General features: G+C 40.1%; 1 protein-coding gene and 1 long non-coding RNA gene across 6 annotated transcripts in view; one reads left to right on the forward strand and one right to left on the reverse strand.

Moving 5' to 3' along the window:
* The window catches only part of LOC102159855 (uncharacterized), a 33,848-nt gene extending 12,772 nt beyond the window's left edge, over window positions 1–21,076 (reverse strand). Inside the window, exons 1-3 of one of the 4 annotated variants that reach the window (XR_014809840.1) lie at window positions 20,826–21,076; window positions 18,057–18,123; window positions 16,227–16,272 (exon numbers count right to left, since the gene is read on the reverse strand). This is a non-coding gene — a long non-coding RNA (uncharacterized LOC102159855). The remainder of the gene's footprint in view (window positions 1–16,226; window positions 16,273–18,056; window positions 18,124–20,825) is intronic. The other 3 variants (XR_014809839.1, XR_014809838.1, XR_014809841.1) reach the window with 3 other exon arrangements.
* Window positions 8,056–15,500, forward strand: ZNF391 (zinc finger protein 391). Of its 2 annotated transcripts, none has more exons than XM_021099817.2 (3): window positions 8,056–8,241; window positions 12,212–12,330; window positions 13,087–15,500. In XM_021099817.2, the coding sequence occupies exon 3, from the start codon at window positions 13,165–13,167 to the stop codon at window positions 14,242–14,244; it is 1,080 nt and encodes a 359-aa protein (XP_020955476.1). In that variant the 5' UTR covers window positions 8,056–8,241; window positions 12,212–12,330; window positions 13,087–13,164; the 3' UTR covers window positions 14,245–15,500. The 2 variants fall into 2 exon arrangements, with proteins under 2 accessions (XP_020955476.1, XP_013832955.1); XM_013977501.3 differs by having other exon boundaries at window positions 12,215–12,330.
* Window positions 21,077–23,858: the final 2,782 nt, after the last annotated feature.

The raw sequence follows: 23,858 nt of genomic DNA on the forward strand, positions 1-23,858 counted from the left end.
AAACCTGGTAAATAATACTTAAGCCAGGTGATCAGGAATGGTATCATCAGTGATGTCATGTTAACAGCATGTATGCTTGATGTGATGTGATGAGACTGGGACTTCTTTTCCTTGGTCTTCATATCCCAAACTTATAACCACAGTCTAATCATGAGAAAAATATCAGAAAAATCTTAACTGAGGAGCATTCTACAAAATACCTGACCAGGTCAAGTTCATCAAAAACAAGGAAAGTCTGAAAACTGCATAGATCAGAAGAGGCTAAGGAGACACAACATGTAAATGTAACATGGTATCCTGGAAAGAATCTTGAAACAGAAAAAAAAAAACTTGAGGGGAAGATAGTGAAATCCTAGTAAAGTGCAGAATTTAGCTCATAGCAATAGACTAGTGTTCAAATTGGATCTCAGATATACAGTTGTATTTAATGTCTTATGATCTTCTATCCTCTCTAGTCCAGGCACTTTTGGACAAACCTTTGTCCTCCTTTAAGGGTTTTTTTTGGTCAAGCTTTTGTGTTTGTTTTTGTGGGTATTTGTCTTATTACATTCCTGAGCTTAGTAGCTAGACAGATGTGATTCAAATCTTATGTTCTAAGATGTTTCCTGTAGTGGAGTAATTGGTTTGCAAAAATAAGTCACATTTTTCCACAACAAAGGGAGAGAATGGAACTCCACAAGACAAACTAATTTAAGTTGGTACAGTAACTTTGAAAATAAACTTGATATTAGCTATGTTAAAGATATATATCCCATAATTCCATTCCCAGGAAAATTCTCAACACTGATGCATACACAAGTGTCCTAAATCATGTAGGTGAATGTTCATAGCTGAATAATAGAACTTACTATTTGAAGCTCTATACTCATATGTACAAAGCTCTATACTCATGTGTGCTTGGATCTTTCAATCATTTTTTAAAATTAAACTAATAAGGAGGATAATTTCCTCCTCTTTAGACATACTACTGAAGGACAGAAAAAGAGAGAGAAGGGAAAAAGGAAAGAAAGGAAAAGAGAAATAATTCTAAAAATTATATATAGCTATCTCCAACATTCTTCTGAATTGTTTTCCCTTTCCTAGTTTGGTATGTGACTGCCACAGAAAAGCTGAAAAAGAAATAAAGTATGATAACGTTCTTGCTGGCACAAGTCAACAGTATCCATCTTCAATCCCTAAGGATACAGTTACAGTTCTTTCCTTGAATCTCAATTTCAGAGTCCCTCACTTCTACCACAATCCCTGAAATGGCTGTATTTTACTCATTCTAAGAACACCACACCTTTCCCTTTATTTATTCTCATTTTTTACCCTCAAGCATTTCAGTTTAATAAAGTACTAATAAAGTACTTTCTTCCCATTCAGAAATACATTTTACTTCACAGCCGACCACAAAATTTCCTCCGTGTGTATATGGTGTGTGTCTAACTGAGCCAAAGTTTCACAAAACAATTATTCCTACTATATATGTTTGCTATCTGTTACTCTTATTCTGTGTATAAGCTACTGTGGTACACACATTTGCCATTCTATTTATTTTTTAAAACACTTTTTGCAAGCTACTGAATTGGTTTCATAACTCACAATGCCAAAGTTTGAAAAACACTAGTCATTACATCCTCCCTGATCCTCAAATATTGTGCTTCTATGCAAATGCTAATCTTTCCCAGCAGGCTATTCAGAGCATTCCTTAGCACCAGAGGACCTGGTCCATCCGAAAATCCCAAGAGTCAAAAGTTAATCTCCTGAAATCTGATAAAGGGAGTTCGCTGTGTCTCATATATCTCCTCTCTCCTCCTCAACAGCATATAGTTAATTTTAAGTTAGTGCCTTTCTACTTTTGACCACACAGTAATGTTTTACAACACAGTACACACACTTGAATACACGAAACTTCATGCGACAAATACATGCCCTTTCTATGTATGTTGAACTCTGATATTTTCTACGATATTTGAAAAAATACTTCCATTCAGGAGAAACACTATTTCCATGGCTCTGGGACCTGAGGATTCAAAGAAACAATGAGAACTAACACACGAAATGAATCTCTGTGGAGCAGCAGCTCAAGGATACTGCAATCTTCAACCCCAGGTCCTATTTACTCAGGGATGCAACAATAATGGCTAATTTTTACAAAGCCCGTTTTAAGAATGTAAAGCAGGGGCTTGACGTTGATATTACAGAAAAAGCATGAGTCCCCCAAACCACTCTGGCAGAAAGGCATACCCAGTGTGTCCCAACCAATCTCCTGAACAGGGAGCGACACATGTTCCACAATGGGGAAATCTTCAGGGGAAAAGAGAATGAAAAGGACAGACAAGTGATAAACAAAGACCTTGATGTGCACACCCTCCTCCCAAAACTTCACCTAGAGGCCAGGTGGTTGCCAGGACACGTCGTGACCCATCCAGACGCTCCCGTTACTTGGTCCGGAGCGTTGTGGTGCCTTAACAACGCAACTGACAGGGGGCATTCTCCATAGAAAGCTTTTCCCAAACGGCAAAGCGTACTATCAACTAGCACTCCGGAAGACACTACTCAGACTGCCACTAGACACTAACCCTTCTAACCAACCCTTTCAACTAACGCGGGCTGAGGCAACCGAGCCAACGGCTGGCAAGGGGAAATGACGCAACAGAGGCGCCGGGAATTGCTGTCTCCATGACAACAGCCAGATGGTCTCAGCACTCAAGCCTGTGGCTTTTGATCTGATCTAGGAACCAAGTTTCAATCTTGGCGTGCTAAATCACCCTTTCTACTCGAAATCCCGGTCTTGTTTATTCTTCAACGCCTTCGGATTCTTGGAGGAGAATAACGCCTGCATTAGAAGAGTTTCAGGTTCAGTTTACGTTGTTTAGGAAGATAACCTGGGTACCCTTACCGAGGCCTATTTAACACCCAGAGCAGAAAATTTTTTAACACTTCCCTTTTTAATGAAAAAATATTTTCAGTAATAATCCTGAAATGGAATGAATAGTAATAATGGCTAGTGAAATAGTTCTAATTTTATTTCGTATATAATTACGCTTTTTTTTTTTGGCCTTTTTGCCATTTCTTGGGCCGCTCCTGTGGCATATGGAGGCTCCCAGGTTAGTGGTCAAATGGGAGCTGTAGCCGCCCGCCTACGCCAGAGCCACAACAACGTGGGATCCGAGCCGCGTCTGCAACCTACACCACAGCTCACAGCAACGCCGGATCCTTAACCCACTGAGCAAGGCCAGGGATCGAACCCGCAACCTCATGGTTCCTAGTCGGATTCGTTAACCACTGAGCCACAATGGGAACTCCGAATTATGCCTGTTTAAAAAAAAAAAAAAATTTAATATAGGCCAAAAAGTTTTAAAATAATGGATTGATGTATTTTTGGAAAAAGATGAAAATCTGTAACAATAAAAATGTAAAGGAGAGGCAGGTCTGTATAGGAGCACTGTATTTGTATGTTATTAAAGCTAAATTGGAACCATGAGGTTGCAGGTTCGGTCCCTGCCCTTGCTCAGTGGGTTAACGATCCGGCGTTGCCGTGAGCTGTGGTGTAGGTTGCAGACGCGGCTTTGGTGTAGGCCAGCGGCTACAGCTCCGATTAGACCCCTAGCCTGGGAACCTCCATATGCCGTGGGAGCAGCCCAAAGAAATAGCAAAAAAAAAAAAGCTAAATTGGTAATCAAACTAGGATATACAATTAAGGTGTTCATTGTAATCCCCAAGGTAATCACCAAGAAAATAACCAAAAAACCAGAGCATTGTGCCACAGTGGGTTAAGGATCCTGCATTCCCACAGCTGTGGCATAGGCTGCAGCTGCTGCTGGGATTCCATCCTTTGCCCAGGAACTTGCATATAATGCCGGTGTGAATGGAAGGGAGGCAGGGAGGAAGGAAATAACTAAAAAAAAAAAAAAAAAAAAAAAAAAAAAGACAGAAAAGGAGAGGGAATCAAAATGGTACAGTGCAAAAAAAATCAACTAAATACCAAAAAAGGGGGATAGTAATGGAGGAAATAAGGAACAAAAAAACATTAAACATACAGAAAAGCATAGATAATTGCACAATAAATGCCTTTTTAAATCAGTATTCATATTTAATGTAACTAGATTAAACTCTCCTATTCAAGACACAGATTGGCAGATTGGATAAAAAACAAGATCCACCTATATGATGTCTACAAGTGACTCATTTTAGATATAAGGACACGAAGAGGTTGAAAGTAAAAGGTGGAAAAAAATATTCCATGCAAACAGTAACCAAAATAGAGCTGTAATGGCTATATTACTGTCATAAAAAATGTTACAAGAGACAAAGGAAAACTGTGTATTGATAAAAGGTTCAATACAGCCAGAAGATAAATTATAAACATATGCACATAACAACAGAGTCTGGAAATATACAATGCTGAAAAAAGAAACAAAATTCTACAGTAATAGTTAGAAAAATTTAAAACTCACATTCAATAACAGAGCAACCAGACAGAAGACTAGTAAAGAAACAGAGAATTTAGCAACAATATAAACCAATTTTACAACAAATACTAAAGGAACTTCTCTAGGCGGAAAAGAAATGGCTACAAGAAACAAGAAAATTACAAATGAGAAGGCTCACTGGTAAAGGCAAGCATATAGTAAAGGTAGGAAATCATCCACACACAAATACATCAAGACCACCAATCGTGAGAAGCGGAGGGTATAAATGCAGGATACTGGAGATGCATTTGCAAATATATATACTTGCAAATACACACACACACTCCTATATCAAAACCTCATGGTAACTACAAACCAAAAATCTGCAATCGATAAACCAATTAGACCTAACAAAATATATATAGACCATTTCATGAAAGAACAGCAGAATACACATTCTTCTCAAGTGAACATGGAACATTATCCAGGATATAATATATATTAGACTACAATAAAAGCATTCATAATTTTTAAAAGATTGATAATATACATAGTATATTTTCTGATCAAAATGGAATGAAACTAGAAATCAGTAATAGCAGGAAAACTAGAAAATTCACAATTATGGAAATTAAACATAGTCTTTGTCTTTTCTTGAGCCACTCCCATGGCATATGGAGGCTCCCAACCTAGGGGTCTAACAGAGCTGTAGCCACTGGCCTACACCAGAGCCACAGCAATGTGGGATCCGAGCCACATCTGTGACCCACACCACAGCTCACAGCAACACCAGATCCTTAACCCACTGAGCAAGGCCAGGGATCGAACCCGCAACCTCATGGTTCCTAGTCGCATCGTTAACCACTGCGCCACGACGGGAACTCCTAAACATAGTCTTAAACAACGAATGGATCATAAAAGAAATCACAATGGAAATTAGAAAATAACTTGAGAAGAATGAAAATAAAAGCACAATACACCAAAACTTGTAAAAGGTGAAGCAAAAGCAGTGCTAAGGAAGAAATTTATAGGTGTAAAAGCAAACATTAAAAAAGAGTGATCTCAAATCAAAAACCTAATCATACTTTTACAGAACTAGGGGGAAAAAAAAAGCAAACTAAACCCAAAACTATTTGGAGAAAATGAAAAAAGTTAGAACAGAGATTAAATAAAATAGAAAATAGAAAAAGAGATAAAGTAAAAACAATTTCTTTTTTTCTTTGAAAAGATCAACAAAACTGACAGCTCATTACCTGGATTGACTAGGCAAAAAATAGAGAGACTCAAAGTACTAAAATGAAAAATGAAATGAGAACGTTACTACTGATTTTACAGAAACCAAAAGAAGTACAAGAGAGTACAATAAGATGTGTAACCTATGTGAAATGGACAAGTTTCCAGAAATGCAAAATCTACCAAAACTTACTAAAGAAACAATCTGAATATACTTATAATTCATAAGAAGATTGAGTCAGTAGTCAAAAGTCTCCCAATAAAGCCTTTACTGATGAATTCTACCAAACATTTAAAAAATTAACACAAATTTTTCTTAAACTCTTACAAAACATTAAAGAGGAGGAAATGCTTCCCAATTCATTACATGAAGCCAGCATTACCATGATACCAAAGCTAGAAAAAGGCACAAAGACAAAAACAACCCCTCCAAAAACACCCCCACAAAATTACAGACCAATATCCCTTATGAATAAAGACAGAAAAATACTCAACAAAATATTAGCAAACCCAACTCAGTAGTATATCTAAAAGATTGTACACCTTGACCAAGTGGCATACAAATATGGTTCAATGTACAAAATCAATCGATGTAACAGATTATACATAATTTCCACATCAGTAGAAAGAATTAAGCAAACCACATGAACATCTCAATTGATACAGAAACAGCAATGACAAAACTTAATACCCTTTCACAACAACAAAAAAAAAAGCTGTAAAAGGAAACTTCCTCAACGTGATAAAAACCACATATGAAAACCCCACAATTAACATCATACTCAATGGCTAAAACACTGAAAAACTTCTCAGCAACGAAAGATGCCCACTTTTGTGACTTATTCAACAAAATAGTTATAGGCAGAGCAATTAAGCAAGAAAAAGAAATAAAAGACATCCAAATTGGAAAATAAGTAAAATTATCTATATTCACAGATGACATGATCTTACATGCAGAAAACTCTAAATAAATAATCTATGAAAATATTGTTACAAATTATAAATGAATTCAGCAAATTTATAGAATATAAACACAAAAAATTCAGTTGTATTTCTACACACTTGCTATGAACAATCTGAAATGAAAATTAAAGAATTCTATTTGCAATAGCATCAAAAAGAATAAAATACCTAGGAACAAATTTAACCAAGGAGACAAAAGACTTGTACACTCAAAACTACAAAATATTGCTGAAAAAAATTAAGGAAGACCTAAGTAATTGAAAGACATACCATGTTCACAGATTCGAAGACAATATTGTTAAGATGGCAAAACTACTCAAAGCAGATTTGATGAATTCCCCATCAAAATCCCAACAATGTTTTGTTCCAACAGAAACAGAAAAACCCATCCTAAAATTCAGATGGAATCTCAAGGGGCTCTCAAAACTAAAATTATCATAGAAATAAGTTGGAGTTTTCATACTTCCTAATTTCAAAACTCACCACAAAGCTACACAGTAATAATCTAAATAGTATGGTGCTTCAATAGGAACAGATATATAGACCAATGTAATAAAAAAGAGCTGGGGTGGGGTTTTGGGGAGGGAACCTTCACATACACCTCAACTGATTTTCAGTAAAGCTAAGAGCATACCAGTGGGAAACGACAGCCTTTTTCAACAAATGCTACCGCAAAAACTGGATATCTGTGGGCAAAATAATGAAGTTGTACCCTTACTTTACACCAAATACAAGAAATAATTCAGAATGCGTCAAAGATCTAAATTTAAGGGTAAAGCTATAAAGGATAGGTAGGATCCTGTATAAAACACAGGTAGGATCCTCATTGTATTCACCTTTATGTCTCATGGTGGAATTGGAGAAGTGTCCTGCATTTAACCGCATTTAAGCATCTAGGCTGTGCAAAAAAAAAAAAAAAAAGCCTTTTTCTTCAGAGAAAGTGTGAGGTCCACCTTCATTAGAATTGTCTTGGATGCCTGGGACTTTCCTCAGATCGATGCGTAGGAAGCCTGGGAATCTGTATTTTATTTTATGTTTTGTCTTTTTAGGGCCGCACCTGTGGCATATTGAGGTTCCCAGGCTAGGGGTTTAATGGGAGCTGTAGCTGCCGGCCTACACTACAGCCACGTCTGCGAACTACACCACAGCTCACGGCAACGCCGGATCCTTAACCCACTGAGCAGGCCAGAGATCAAATCCGAAACCTCATGGTTCCTAGTCGGATTTGTGTGAATCTGTGTTTTAAACAACTCACCGGGTATGGTGTTTAAAACTATTAACCATTGGTTTGTACTATACTTTGTAGAATGTATTAACGTCTTCGGCGCCTGTCAAAGACCCACTTTCTCCGGCCTCTAGCATCAGCTTCTCAATCTCTCAACGTCACACACACCACGCAAATGGCTCTGCAAAAATCTCCGGGAAACTTAGAGCACCACAGGGCGATTCCGGACTCTCCCGCGCAGGCGCAGAGCCACGGCCTCCAGTATGTTGCCCACTCTCCTTAGCGTCTCTGTTCTCTAACAGGCCATTTGCCCCGGGAGAATTAGGTCCCGGCGGTTGATCAGGCAATGACTGGCCCCGCATACCGAGCAGGATACGACCAGGGGTCTGAGTGGAAGAGCGTCTGTGATCCCCAGGAAACTTGGTGAGCGAGGGAGCAGCGGGTCAACACAGTGGTTTCCCATTAATCCTTCCGGCTTCCTCAAGCCCTGCACACTCAGGTTCCGTCTAAGGGCGGGACCCACCCGGGCGGGACCCACCCAGGGTGTGTCCCAGTGCTCGGCCCGAGACGGCCGGTGAGTGGGGCACGCAGTGTCCCGAGGCCTGAACGGGTGGGCCTGGAGACTCTGGCAAGCAGTCGTGCGGAGACACTCGGCTCTCTCCGGGGAGAGGGCCGAAGGTGGCCTGGCCGCAGATCTGGCTGGGAGGTGCCTCCGCGGTTGGAACCCGGCGCGGTGTCTCTGCCCAGCGCTCAGAGGTCGCCTAGCCGTGGGCACAGCCTAGTCCCTCGGCTGCATTGACAGTGATAATTCCCAGGGTGAGCCCCTGGGAGATAGAAAAGATCAAAGTTGCGTTCCGCTCGGCTCCAGCTGGGCGAGGAGGGGCTTCTGTACTTGGGTGTCTCCCAGATGCTTACTGTGCGCCAGGCACTGTTCTAAGAGTTTTTACTTACATTAACTCATTTAATTCTCGCATTAAGCCCATGAAATGTACTATAAATATCCTCATGTTACAGATAAGAATATTGAAGCACACAGAGATGAAGTACCTTACTTGAAGTTACAGAGTTTGAGAGTGGTTATTTTATGGTTCTGGTGATGAGGGTTAGTACTTGAATATAGTAGGTGTTATTTGTTGGGGGAAGTATTGACAAATTCTGTGTATCAAATTTTGTGAATTTGTTGTGATTATGAGCCAATTTTTATGGACTCTGCTTTCTTAAGACCATCTTTTGGTAGGCCTCGAGACTTGACCACCTCCGTTTTAGGGTTGAACAGAAACTGCCTAGGCCTTCCTGCTGCCTTCTACATTCGTAAAGGAGCAGTTAGCACGATACCAGAAAGCAAAGCACCTAGAGAGGACCTATTCCAGAACCTTCAGCACCTGCTTCCTTCTGAATGAGATAATTTCTAATATTGAAGGGAGTAGATACAAGGGAAAATACTTCCTGGATCAGCAGTTGATGATAAGAGGAAGTGGCATGATTAAAAGAATTTCAGCTTAGGACAACAAGAGGTGATCGGAGCTGTGAGGGCTAGAAAGTTAGTTGTATAAAGAATGGGGTTTGCTGGTGCTGCTGTACTTTGTGACCACTATACTGGAGAGAATAATGATTTGGTAAGGATGCAGTATCCATAGGGCAGTAAGGTGATCCATATAACTAAAGTATGAAGAAGAGAAAAGGGAGAGGTAACACTGCACATCGTGGTGGAGGAACCTCTTGGATGAAACCTGGATAAGTGTATGGTCCTAACCTTGTGGAGATAGTGACCTCCTAGCCTCCCTAAAATAGATCTAGGGGGCTCCCCCAAGACTTTTGTCATATCTACCAGAACTGTCTTCCCCATTTCATGTGCATCCTCCAAAGGCAGAAAAAAAAATGCATCTGTCTACACTCTAGAGCAGCAGTACAAATCCTCTGAGAGCGTCTTTCCTTAAATGTACACCATCACAATTTAAAAGTTAATTCATTTGAGGTGAGCACAGCAGTAATATAATCTCTTTGTGTGTATGATATTCTTTATGATAAGCTTTGCCATTTTTACCTTGTAGCATTCACAGAAGCTTTGTGAGAAAAGATAAACCGGTACTGGTAATGCCATTTTATTTTTTTTATTTATTTATTTATTCATTTATTTTTGTCTTTTTGCCATTTCTTGGGCCACTCCCGTGGCATATGGAGGTTCCCGGGCTAGGGGTCCAATCGGAGCTGTAGCCACCGGCCTATGCCAGAGCCACAGCAACGCAGGATCTGAGCCGCGTCTGCAACCTACACCACAGCTCACAGCAACGCCAGATCCTTAACCCACTGAGCAAGGCCAGGGATCGAACCCAAAACCTCATGGTTCATAGTCGGATTTGTTAACCACTGAGCCACAACGGGAACTCCTGGTAATGCCATTTTATAGTGTGGACTAGATTTTTTAAAAAGTGAGTGACTTGCACAGAGATGCTTAGCTCTATGATGGAGCAGTATCTCCACCTTCTGTTTTGACTGTCAGGAAGAAGCAGGGGTCTACTGCCTACTCCCTTTGAACTCATCCCATGTGAGAAAATCGATAAACCAGCTGTATTATATGCCTTAGAACACCTAGAGAGGTTAGAGCATTTGTACTTGACCCAAATCCATCCTTTACCTTTTCTCGTTAAAGAACTGGGGACTAACCCAGACATAAATGTCTACTGTCATTTTCTTTGTGTCTTGGAGGAGGGGGAATTATTTTGGGGCATTTGTTTTACCTCTTAATACTTAGGGTTGCATTCACCTGGCCCAATATGAACAGTGCTAGATCAGTGACTCTGGATACCTTAGGATAAGACCTGTTATTCCCAGATTTGCCCTTGACCAAAAAGAAAACCAAGAGGAAGCAGAAGAGGGAAAGGCAACTTTCTATCTCACTATAAAATCTGTATGCCGTGTAAGTTGAGTCTTTTCTTTTTTGGAAGTTTGTGTCATCTCGCCAAATGGAGACACATTTACTTCTCTTTTCATAGAATGTTCCTTCTTAGGTAAGTGTGGTAAATTTTGTCTGATGGGACTATTCCCTGTTTGCCTGCTCATTGCTTTTAATATCTTACTCAGCACCTCTTGCTCTATTTCATCATTAGGTGATTGGCCTGTTTCTTGAATGGTGTCATCTAAAACATGGACCTTAGGCTCTCACATGTCTCTGGGATTTAGAAAAGTCTATTTATTCTAGTCTTATCCCCTCAGTCTAGGCAGATGGGTCTCTGCCTCAGAGTTGGGAATCTAAAATTAAATTCCAGGAATCATCTCAGACCAAACAATCAAGCCCAACATCTTCATTTTACAAATGAGGGTATATAAAGCCAGACTGGTTATTTTTCCTTGGTTTTTATTTAGCTACCAGTGGAGCTATGATCAAAGTCCAAATTACTTGGTAAATTCTTATACCATAGGGCCTCTATCTGATGTTTCACTGATGTATACCAAGGAAGCAACTTGCTTTGTGGTAGCACTTTAGAGGAGGCCAGGAAACGTAATCCTTAGTTTACACAGTTAAGGCTTTTAGTGTGGCTGGACTTATTTCAGCCTCCAGGATAGTTATTTCTCAGAGGTAGTCACTCTCTGAACCTCCATGGCTCTGGAGGGTCAAGATCATGCTGGTGTCCTGGGATCAGCAAGGTTTAGTTTCTTGGCCCTTACAGGCCACAGGAATGGAAAATGTGACCCAAGTATTCTTTCCCTGCCTGTTGAGAAGCAGTAAGTAGGATGTAGTATAGTGAGTTTGAGTCCAGGATTTATCACTTGACCTTGGGCCAAATTACTTATCCTTTCTATACCTCAAACTCTTCATTTGTATTGTGGAAATAACAATAGTACCCCTCTCACTGTTGTGAGACTCAAATGAGTCAATATGCATAAAATGCTTAGAATGGGCAGACCCAAGAGAAAAGACCAAAAAAGGATCTTTTCTAGAGGCGTCAAGTTAGGCTCCTTTTATAGTTGGGTTCTTTTTATTTTTTCAATAGAGAAACTTTCCCCCATGCAGTTTCTGTGTGTCTGTCACAGGTGTCACATATACAAATACATAATGCATAATATAATTATACATGTTGTGAGTTTATTTGAAATGCAAAAACAACTATATCTTGGGACTCTTGTCTACATACTACATAAATATATTAGTTAAATTATAGATAATCTTATATGAAATTTGCATATTTTACCAACTTCAAAGTATTAATAAGTATGAGAGTAAACTCTCAATTTCAAATTGATTCTCTCCTTTGAATTCTATCCTAGTTCTTTCTCTGTTCAGGAGATCCTTTCTACTTCTGATCTTTTCTATAGACCAAAGCACTAATGTTGAGCTTTCAATAGCCCTGTGTCTCCAGCACCAATAGCCTTGTGTTAAATCATTTCCAATCAGCAGGAATCCCAGCATGTGAATTGGATATAATCACCAAGTTGGAAGAAGAACAACTGAAGACATTGGATCTTCAGGGAGCTGAAGAGGGGAATGAAAGTGAACCAAAAATATCTATCTAGGTGAGTAGCATCATGAAAAGACTACCAATTTGAAACTTAGCAGACATGAATTCTAGTCTAAGCTCTTGCAATTTGTTGAGTGACTCACGTTACTCAATCTGCTTTCCATCTGTCAAATGAGCAAGCTGGCCTCAATGAACTCAATGTTAAGATCTATTAAGATGAGCTTCTATAAGCCTATGAAGTCTGTGGTTGTAGACTTGTTCAGAAGAATATCTAAACTAGTTGGAAGAAGGATTGGGGGATCAAGTGGAGATAGTAGTGTAACAGCATTTCTGAAATTCTGTTTTCTTTCATCTCCAAAAAAATGGTTGTATCCAAGCTTGATAGTCTTCCTCACTTTTCATATTTTTGTGGGGTTATCTTTTCTATCTTTGAGAGTCTTTACTCTTCTGATCCCTTTCCTTTCTCTCATTTACCATAACTAATTGGCTATCATAGCCAATAGCTCATTTTACTTTATAATCCCCTCTTCTATGTTCATCAATTGCTATCTCTGCTCATTTCCACTTGGGAATATTACTATACTACCCAATCCCCTACCCATATTTCTTGATGTCTCCATGCTCACTGCATCCACTATGAAAACTCTGTTATCTCTTCTTGCCTTGTTTACATCTCTTTCATTATCTATTTTTATTTTTCTCTTAAGTTGCTAGTGTGCATGAATAGCAAATTAGTTGGGTTTTTTATGATTTATTTTCCTTGCTATCCACACTAGACACAGGTGACATTTGTACTTTAAATGTCTTTCAGATAGGGAGATTTGAACTGAACCAAAGCACCAACACCAATCAGGCTATTTCTGAAGAAGCAGAGTTTTCAGGGGCAGCAATGGAAAGTCTCCAAGGGAGTAGTACCCAACGTTCTATGAATGAAGATGCCGGTAAAAGTGAGGGCCAGTTATCAAGGCAAACAAAATGTAGTACTATACAGAAGAAATCTTCTTTTGAGAAAACAGCCATCAGGAAAGTGTCAATGACTCTCAAGGAAATTTTCACTAGGGAGAGAGGCTCTGAATCCAGTGACTTTAGTCTAAGCTCAAAACTTAAAACACAACAGAAAATTCCAAAGGAAGCTAGGTCGCCCATACCTAGGAAAAACTCCAAAGATAAGTCAGACTTAATTAAACACCAAAAAACCTTTCCACAAAGGAAACCTTGTAAACACAGTGAATGTGGTAAAGCCTTTAATTACCAATCAGACCTTACTGTCCACAGTGGAAATCATGGTGGAGAAAAGCCTTTTGAATGCAATGAATGTGGGAAGACTTTTAGTCGAAGTACACACCTTATTGAACATCAAAGAACTCATACTGGAGAGAAACCTTATGAATGCAGTGAATGTGGAAAAGCTTTTAGCCGGAGTACACACCTTAGTCTACATCGGAGGATCCATACTGGAGAAAAACCATATGAATGTAGGGAATGTGGAAAAGCCTTTAGCCGAAGCACTAACCTTAGTCAACATCAGCGAACTCATACTCGAGAAAAACCTTACAAATGTAATGAATGTGGGAAAGCCTTCAGTGACCGTTCAACCATAATTCAGCATCAACGGATACATACTGGAGAGAATCCCTATGAATGCAGTGAGTGTGGAAAAGCTTTCAGTTGGATCTCATCTCTTATTGAACATCAGAGAACACACACTGGGGAGAACCCTTATGAGTGCAGTGACTGTGGGAAAGTGTTCAGTCGAAGCTCATCCCTTGTTGAACATCAGAGAATCCACACTGGAGAAAGGCCCCATGAGTGCAGAGAGTGTGGAAAGGGCTTCAGTCGGAGCTCCTCCCTTATTATTCACCAGAGAACCCATACCGGAGAGAAGCCTTACAAGTGTAATAACTGTGGGAAATCCTTCAGTCAGAGTTCAACTCTCATCAGACATCAGCAACTTCACACTAAAGAGTAATATCTGAGCTTTCATTAATATTAGCAGAAAAGCACACAGCATAACCTCCTACAGCTGAAAAGAAACATATATACTTGTTTGAATTTTCCTTCCCTACCAGTTAGCTATAAGCCAGTTTCAAGCTAGCTTGCCTTCCTTTTTGTAAACTACATCCTCAAATACGTGATCAATCCAACAAGGAGATGACTTTAAAAACCTAACGTATTAAATCTAATATTCTGAAGGGCTCCAAACTTATCTTAGACTACACAACTTCCTAACACCTTCACCTTATCTATTCCATGGAGCTTGGGCCTGAACAACTGGTGTGTGTGTGTGTGTGTGTGTGTGTGTGTGTGTGTGTGTGTGTTTTCATGTTTGCTGGCTCCAGTAGCAGGGAGCTGACTTCAGAATAGGACAAAAAACTTCCCACCAGTTTGGGGATATAGTCTTAAGGCAAATTCAGTCTCTGGACTTAACACAACAGATTTTTTTTGTTCCTTCCTCCCTCACCTTTCTTTGCTGCAGCATATTTTCCTCAAAGTATAACCCATAGTTATACTAATGTGCCTAACTAAACCTAGTGTTATCTCATCCCTAAAGAATATCCTTAAAATGTTACATTTAGTTCCTCCACTATCTTAAAAAAAAAGTGGCTGCCTGATTTTTAAAACTTCTTTTGTTTACAGACTTTATGAAACCTATACCCTCTGGTTCTGACTCTCACTACTCTTATAAAGCTGATCCATCAAGGACAAACTCTGCCTAGTTTTCAGTCCTTTTCCTACTTGACATTTACAGAATTGGCACTTTTGGCCATTCTTATGCCTTAAAATGTGAGCTTTTGGGATCCATGATTCTATGCTGATCCACACTTTTCCTACCTCCCAGCACTTCTCTGGTTAACAGTGATCAGCTCTATGACTTTGGGCAAGAGTTGGAAAGAATAATTTCATTTTATTGGCTCAATGCAGGCATGGATTCTAGTTTAATCTAAATCAGGAGGACTTGATTTAATAGTGCAGCTGTTTTAGTCTTTTGAATGGTGAGATAATCTCATAAATATCTTGTTCCTTTTAGTCCTACTTTGAATTATATACATTTGCCCTTAGGACTGACTTTCCTTCAGAGCACCTGGGATGCTGGCCTCTTGGTCTTCCATTTCATGAGACTGTTGTAAGGACTAGGTGAGTTTATTCATATAAAATGATGAAAACAGTGCCTGATTATATAGTAAGTGCTCAATAAATGCTAATTGTTATGATTCTGTTATTTCACATCTGCCTATAGTCTCTCATCCTTGAAGAGTCTGTAACTTCCACAGAAACGGAAAACCAGGATCACAATCAAATAAGTTAGAGGATATTTCTTCTAACTACCATCATAGGCAATGGTCATCTATTTTACTATAACTCTATTGTGTGTCAAAAAGAACTTAAGGCAGCTTATAAGATATGATAAAATAGAAAACCAAAAACAATACAAATCAGCATTAGAGAAAGGAACAAGCGCCTAGAAAATCAAGATCATGACCTATGGCATGCCATATATAGTTATTCAGGTAGGGATGCAAAGTGAGCATTCTGGCAATCAAAGTGAGATGGTCATTTGCTTACACTGTATTTGGAAGAGGAGAAAATGTCCATTCTTCAAGGAAGGCTTTGCTTATAATAGTTAAATTTAAAAGGAATTTCTCCATTGGTCTTCATGTAATTATGCCATGCGTTTGATAGCAAAAAATTACATGTTCTCTACAACATCTTGCATATAATATGTTTTCTAGTGAATAAATATTTAGTTCATAGTAGAAGTATCAGAGAGGCAAATATGAAGATTCCTTTTGGAGGGTGTAGTGGGGTTAGGAGCAGAAGAGAATAGTGTACATTAGATAATTAAGTAATTACTGGGTGCTAGAAGAAAAGCTCCTTTCACACATTTGAATAACTTAATTTACCACATTATGGGCTGAAGGAACTGAAATTTATAGATTTTAAAGAACTTACCCAAGGATCAGGATTTGACCCCAGTACTGGACCTCTTAAGTTGGGCCTGGTAAGATACAGAAGAGAAAGAACTGTGTGAGTAAAGGCATAGAGGTAGAAAAACACCCTGTTTGTTCCAATAGATGAACTGGACTGTTGGTGGCAGGGAGTTCAATGAAATAAAAATGAGAAAGTTTATTTAAATTGGATAAGTAGATGATGGCTGCCTTGAATACCAGTTTGTACTTGGATGTAATCGTCTAGGCAATGAAGGAATTGCAGGAGCTTTTTGATCATGGTAATAAAAATTTGGTTTGGGGGAAGATTAATCGGGTAGAGGAGACAAGGTGGTTTGGAAATGGGAGAGACAGCAGTAGATACTAGGTGGGAAGCTGAAGTATTAGAATACTGGTATTGGGAACAGCAGTGGTCAGATGAAGAGACAGTAAAGGAAGGATCCTGTGAAACTGGTGATTAGATATGGGCAAGGAACAAGAGGGACCATCAGTTCCTTAATTGCTGTTATTAACTTTCATGTAAGCTACCTATGGGCATGGAGGGAATACTTTCTGATACACATTCAGCATGAACACAAAACATTAAAAAGCTGAATGCCTGATATGATTAACTTGTATCCTTAAAGTCAATGCAGAACCAAAAACATTTGGGATTTATTGTGGGGAAGTTGGGTCAGAAGGTAAAGAGTTGATTAGGAGTGGAACACTTATTCTAAAGAAAAAGGGAGGGTCTTCCAATACAATCCAAATCACTGTGGCTCAGCTCACACTGAGGAATGTCTTCAAAACAATCTCTGACCTTGCACAAGCCCACATTGAGGTGCTCTGCATGGACCCTTTTCAGGAAGGTGGATTAGGAGCAAAGTTCCCTCAAAGGCCAAGTGCCTTCCCTGTCACTCCTTATGGGGACCCCTAGGCCATTCCTCCAAGTAACGGGTCAGAGTAGGGAAGGAGGGGCATAGGTAAGACCTCTAAGCTCTGCACTTTGGCTGTGCTCCTGGACTTTCATGGTGACAACTGAGTGGCCCAGCTACACCCAACAAGGCCAAGATGGCCACTCCTATAAGCCACTGGAGGGGGGCCAGCGACCAATCCAAATGCCATTTTTCCACTTCCGTGGAGACGTTCTGAAGCAGTATCGGCCAAAGAGCAAAGAAAGCGCAGGTGTGGTGCCGGCCAGGCATCTTCTGGAAGCGTGGTCCACCAGAGATTCCATGTGCAGAGCCTAGCCAGCTAATCATGGCTCTTCCAGGGAGCAGTACCTGAGGCCACAGTCAGCCAGGTAAGCCTGGTGCTTTGGGCCAGCAGGAGGATGGTAATCATTTCTTGCTCTAAGCCCTACTTGAAGAAAGGAGAGGGTTCCAAGGAGGCAAAATTAGGGAAAATAAATACATGGAGAGCCCCTTGACTTGTAGCCCTCAGATTCACCAAATAAAATGCCCATTCTCTAATTGATTTTTCCTCATCATCAGAGATGAGCCATGATTCCTCTATCTCTCATTTTTTCTCTCTGCTTTCAGGTGGCCTGGAACTAAAATCACAGTTTTCAATCTGAATAAATCAACATTATAAACATGACTCACAAGGGCTATAGAGACCTTTGTTAACCTCTTCAGCCTCTTCTCCCCATCTTCCCAGACTTTTGTGCTCTGCCACTCTGGCCTTCTCATGGTTTTTCAGAGCTGCCAAGCACTCACCTATGTTAGTCCTTCTGCTTGAAAACCCTATCTTGTTTTTTGGCCTATGTTTTAAAATATAGGTTTTATTATGATTCAAGTATGGTGAGGCCTACAGATAAGGAAATAAATTGTCACTGAAAAGGGTTGTTACTCACAGTTCCTAAAAGAAACATGCCTTGTCATGCAGGGCCACATTGGAATGCACCAGGTTTGGTCAGGAGGCTGAAGGAGTGGGAAGAAAACATGGGCAATAGCCTTTAATGTTGTTTCTGTGGAAAAGTACAAGTAAGAAAACATAAGGCAGGCTTAGGATTTGTTAATTTGACTTTTTTCAGGAGGGTGTGCGGGTTGCTCTGAGTTGTCTGGTACCTGGTCTTGGGGTGATAGGACCAGAGAATAGTGGCCTAGAGAGTAAAAGCCTGAGAGAGGAGGTGGGGTGGAGGTGTTGTGGGCTCTGGATTGGTTAGTTTGCATATGACACCCACCATGGGGCATGGGGAGTGGCAGTAGGGAGACAAGTTCTTTGATATCTGTAGGAATTAACTAATCCTGGGAAGAGACAGTCACTCCCAAGTCAGCTAGGCCCTAGATGCTAGAGAATACAAAAAATAAGAAAATACAGTTAAGACAACCAATTAAGTCCTCCTCATCCATCAGCTCTCAGCCCAAGTGTAACTTACTCCGGGGAGCCCTCATAGCTCCTTCAAAATTTCTAGCTTATATGGTTATTTGATTAAAGTCTATCTTTCTAACCAAACTTCCTAATTAAATCAAACATGAGGGCAAGTAATTTGTCTCTTTGGTTCACTGTGTGCCTCTAGTTACAAAAGAATGCTTGGCACACAGCAGTTGTTTAAGAAATATCTATTGAGGAGTTCCCGTCGTGGCGCAGTGGTTAATGAATCCGACTAGGAACCATGAGGTTGCGGGTTCGGTCCCTGCCCTTGCTCAGTGGGTTAACGATCCGGCGTTGCCGTGAGCTGTGGTGTAGGTTGCAGACGCGGCTCAGATCCTGCGTTGCTGTGGCTCTGGCGTAGGCTGGCGGCCACAGCTCTGATTAGACCCCTAGCCTGGGAACCTCCATATGCCGCGGGAGCGGCCCAAGAAATAGCAAAAAAAAGACAAAAAAAAAAAAGAAATATATATTGAAAAATAAATAATTGAATATCTCTGGGCCTTAGTCACTGTCACACCAAAATGAAAAAACTGAAGCGCCTCCCTTTTACCAATAAGTTAAATTCCAAAGGTCAGCAACTTAGAAATTATTTTCTAAAGAAATAATCCTTGGCACCTGGATTGCTAGGTCAAATTCTGTAGGCTTTTACAATGAATAACATCCCTGACGTGTTTGATTTACAAACCATCATAACAATGTGGGAAAATGTATTCTCTTATGGATATGAGAGCCCAACTCTTTATTCTCAGTGCAACTGGCTTCTATAGCTGCCATTCTGAAGTCAGCAAGGATTTGGAATGAGGACCCACCTGGTGTGAAGGGAGATGATACTAAGCAATTTGCTAAGACTTTACCTTTCCATAGAAATGTTTGTTCATAATCCTATACATGTTATAAATGAGAATAAACCATAATAAAACTTTTTTAGATGTTTTGAAATATGCAATGATCAACTTAGGACTCACAGTTCTCTCCAGGCCATGCAGAGGTCAAAGAGTTTCTGTTTACAAATTTGGGACAGCCTGAATTTCTAATACCTTACCTGACTCTAAAGTGTGCACCAAATCATTCTGCAGGAGATCTAACAAAGCTTCAACAGATACAAACTAGAAGAATGTTACCAGGAACATCATGTGGTGGTAGTCAAAAGAATTACCCATTAAATGAGGCTACTGGCCCCAACAGTGCCACTGTATACAAGAGTACCCTGCACACACTCAGTCATCTAGCACGAGTCTGTTTCCTCATTATTTCCACTTAGATCACAAGACTCCTCAGATAAGAAATTTAAAACAGTGTACATGCTTAAAGAGCAAAATGCTTGGTTCTTAATACCTTATAGCAATAAAGTGATGACTAATATTGAGAGCTTATTTATAAGTCATGGTTCTATAGCTTTATAGGAATTAATTCATTGAATTGTTACAAAACCCTAGGGAAAATGTCCAAGATAATATTATCCATATTTTAAACATGAGGAAACTGAGGCTGATAAATAATTTAATCAAGGCTACATGGTGTGCTGTGTTGGGGCTTGAACCTCAGCGATCTGTGCCCAGGGAGCACATTCTTCTGTTCTACATGCCTCCTCTACAAGAGAACACATCTTCAGAAAGTGGGCTAAGGAGATTAGTTAATCACATTGTCCCCTCCCCTGAACCACCAGAGAAAACCCAAGCACTTTCATACGAATTTCAAAGACTATCCTGGCACATATAGCAAAGCCTAACAGAGAGGCGTGGGCTGAATGACCTGACGTGGGGGTGATATTTAAGAGGTCCCACGAATTCCGCTGACTCCAACCTGAAGCAAGCTCTTTCTTTAAGGGGTATCTTCTAAGATTCCCGTTTTGTGCTTTTCCACCCTTTGGAGTCGATTTCTTCTTCCCTTGAATCTCATCTTTCTGCTATCCACATCCTTCTCTGAGATTTTGAAACAAAAAACTTAATACTAAATTTCCCTGGTAAAGCAATCAGAAATGACTTCAATCCCAGCATCTTTAGGATATAGTCCTTCATGTAACTTTCCTTCTTCTTCCCCAAAATCTCAGGCTAAAAAGTTAGATTTGTTTTGCCTGGGAGATTCCTGTTTCCCAAAGTACCAGGCAGGCGGTATTCTCAGCCTCTCGGTCTTAACCTATCCCTGCAGTGCTGCCCAGACCCACGAACTAAAATTTACTTGTTTCTGCTGTCAAACAAGGGCTCCAAACCTAGTTTTCAGACATAATATCACACAGGAAACTTCGTACACCAAAACTTCGCGTACAGCGCCCGGGTGTGTGCAGAGCCTCTTCCCCGCCCTCCGGATTCAGTCGCTGACATTATGCAGCTCAAAGTCGACGTACGGACTGGACCTCTCACCGTCGTTAGTAGCAAGTGAGACTGGAGCCTAGAGTCACTCCTGCCAAAGCTGAGGTGGCATCAGGAAGACGCCGCGGAGCAAACCACAACCAGCCAAGCGGCCCTCCTTACTTTGCCTCAACCTATGTTTGAGAACTACAATTCCCAGAAACCTCGGAGACTCGCAGTCCTCACAGCGCCCAGACTTCATTTCCCAGAAGTCTTCGGGCCAGCCCCCACCCGCCCTGAAAACGCTATGTGACGTCATCGACTTCCGGCCAACGATTTTTAGGCTGTCCCCGTGGGCCTCGTTTGGTCGTGGTACCATTGCCTGGATCTCTGTCACCTTTTTTTTTTTCCTAAAAATTTGATAAATCAGAGTTAAGGTTTTTTAACCCCTTTCCGTTAGATTCTATTCATTTAACATATGTATTTCACACCTACTCTGTGGAAATCTTCTCTTCTGAATTGTGGGCTGTGAGAGAAGATGAGTCACTTTCTTCACTGAATATTAATTCAGCTCATTAAAGAGGCCACAATCCTTCCTCAACACTCTCCCTGTCGTCCTACCACCCCAAGCCTAACACATACACGCTCTGAAAAGTATAAAGGGATAAAAAGCAAAGTGTAAGCACGGGTCCCATCACTCATAATCCCTGAACATAGGAAATGTTCTTTCAGCCTTTTTTTTTCCTAGTGATATCTATATAAGTATGCTAAATATGGAGATGGATTATGTTTATATATATTTATACGCAACAAAAATTTATAGTTTATATGTAACAAAATTTTACCATATACATTCATGTTGAACTTTTCCCATGTTAATATTTTCCAATATTTTTAAATGGTACAATCAAAGAACTAACCCTGTCCCAGCATCAGCATTTCTTTTCAGGCTTCCTTGACACCAGTGTTTTTGCTTAGAACCCTTAGCAAATGCTTCAGTCTGCTGTTGTCAGAACAACTTTATAAAATTGTTCATTTTATTAGTTGTGATAATGACATTATGGCTTCATTTAAAAGGAAGAAAAAGCCCTTATTGGTTAAAAAATACATGAGACAAATGATAAGATATCTAGGTCTTACTTAAAAATACTCCAGGAATAAATAAAAGTGGGGAGTCAAAGAAGGATTGCTAAACAAGATTGGCAAATACCGATTATTGTTTAAGCTTGGGTGAAGACTACGCTGGAGTTCACTTTTGTATTTTGTTTGTCTGAAATTGTCTTTAATATATATATATATATATATATTTTTTTTTTGTCTTTTTGCTATTTCTTGGGCCGCTCCCGTGGCATATGGAGGTTCCCAGGCTAGGGGTCGAATCAGAGCTGTAGCCACTGGCCTACGCCAGAGCCACAGCAACGCGAGATCCGAGCCGCGTCTGCAACCTACACCACAGCTCACGGCAACGCCGGATCGTTAACCCACTGAGCAAGGGCAGGGACCGAACCCGCAATCTCATGGTTCCTAGTCGGATTCATTAACCACTGTGCCACGACGGGAACTCCATGAAATTGTCTTAAATATTTTTTTAATGTGTACAAGCATACCTCTTGGAACAATATGGCCACATAATTCCTTCCAACCTCATGTTCAAGGGATCCTTTGACCACTGCCCAAATGAAGAATTTTCACCTCCATTGTCATCTCTGTAATGCTGACTGATTCCTTTTCCTGGTTACCAATCTTTTTTACTAGTTTTTTCACAGTACCTCTGAAACCAAAGCAAATCTTACCTCTTTCCAGAACACTCCTTTTACTTTCATGCTCTCCCAAATCTCAGTCTCCTCCTGATCTCTTCTACAGGCATGACTTTGGCATCAGGAACTTATAGCCTTCTGCTCTAATTCATGTCTCATTTCATTCTGGGTGACCTCAGTGTGCCTGATGGAGTGACTGCTCAGTAAATATTTGTTGAATCAGTCAATGTCCATGTGGATGAATCATGTAGCAAACCTTCTGCCTTCTACCTGGAACCCTGGGGTCTTGGCAGACAGGAATCCCCCTGCATCTGCTGCCTATGCTTTTCATCTCCTACTGGTGAATCTGATCCTTCCCTTTTTAATTCTTGTTCCAAAACTCCTCCTCCTCCACTGCCTTTAGAAGGTGCCTGCCATCTGCTTCCCACCCACAACCTTCTGTCCTTCACATTTTCCACACCCACTGCTTAGTTTCAATCCATTTCAACATTGTCAGAAACAATGGTGTTTCTTTCTGCCTCCTTTCTGACTTTGCTCTCACACTCTTTTCAGTTTTCAATCTCTCCTTTTCTACTAACTCATTTCATTATCACTTTAAACAAGTCTAGTAGGTCTCTTCCTATTTAAAAACATCCTAAAAAATAAACAAAAATAAAATTTAAAAAAATCCTTGTTAAATTCACATGCAGCTTTAGCCACCAAGATAATTCTTGAAATGGCCAGACTTCTATCCTTTAGACTGCTATGTATTTCTTTCATTCGCCACCTTACCATCCGCTTATTCTATAGCCCCTTAAACTTGACCTATCCCTTTGAAACTAAGCTGTATCTGCTCTTAGGAAAACGAAAACTGAAAATACCCCAATATCATTTTCACCAGATTGGCAAAATTCCTAGATTTGACAAGCATAGTCCTTGTCAAAGCTGTGGGGAGTCAATCTCATATGTTGCTGGTCACAGGGAGGAACCCCATGAAGGGGACTTGGGTAATATCTGATAATTGTGTATATATGCACTTATTCAAAATGACATATATACAAGGTAATTCATTTAATAGTTTGTAACAGCAAAATTTGATAATAACCTAAATGTCCTCCATCATGGAATTGGTTAAATAAATTTTGCCATCAATCAATAAAATACTATGTAGCTTGTGTTGGTCAATATTATGTGTCAACTTGGCTAGGCTATGGTGCCTAATTGTTTGGAATTGTGCCGTCAAACACTAGTCTAGGT

This window comes from Sus scrofa, chromosome 7 (assembly GCF_054392235.1).
Source record: "Sus scrofa isolate SSC_HxYL_T2T_F1_AM1 chromosome 7, Sscrofa_HxYL_maternal_Yorkshire_Landrace_v2.0, whole genome shotgun sequence".
Lineage (NCBI taxonomy): Eukaryota > Metazoa > Chordata > Mammalia > Artiodactyla > Suidae > Sus > Sus scrofa.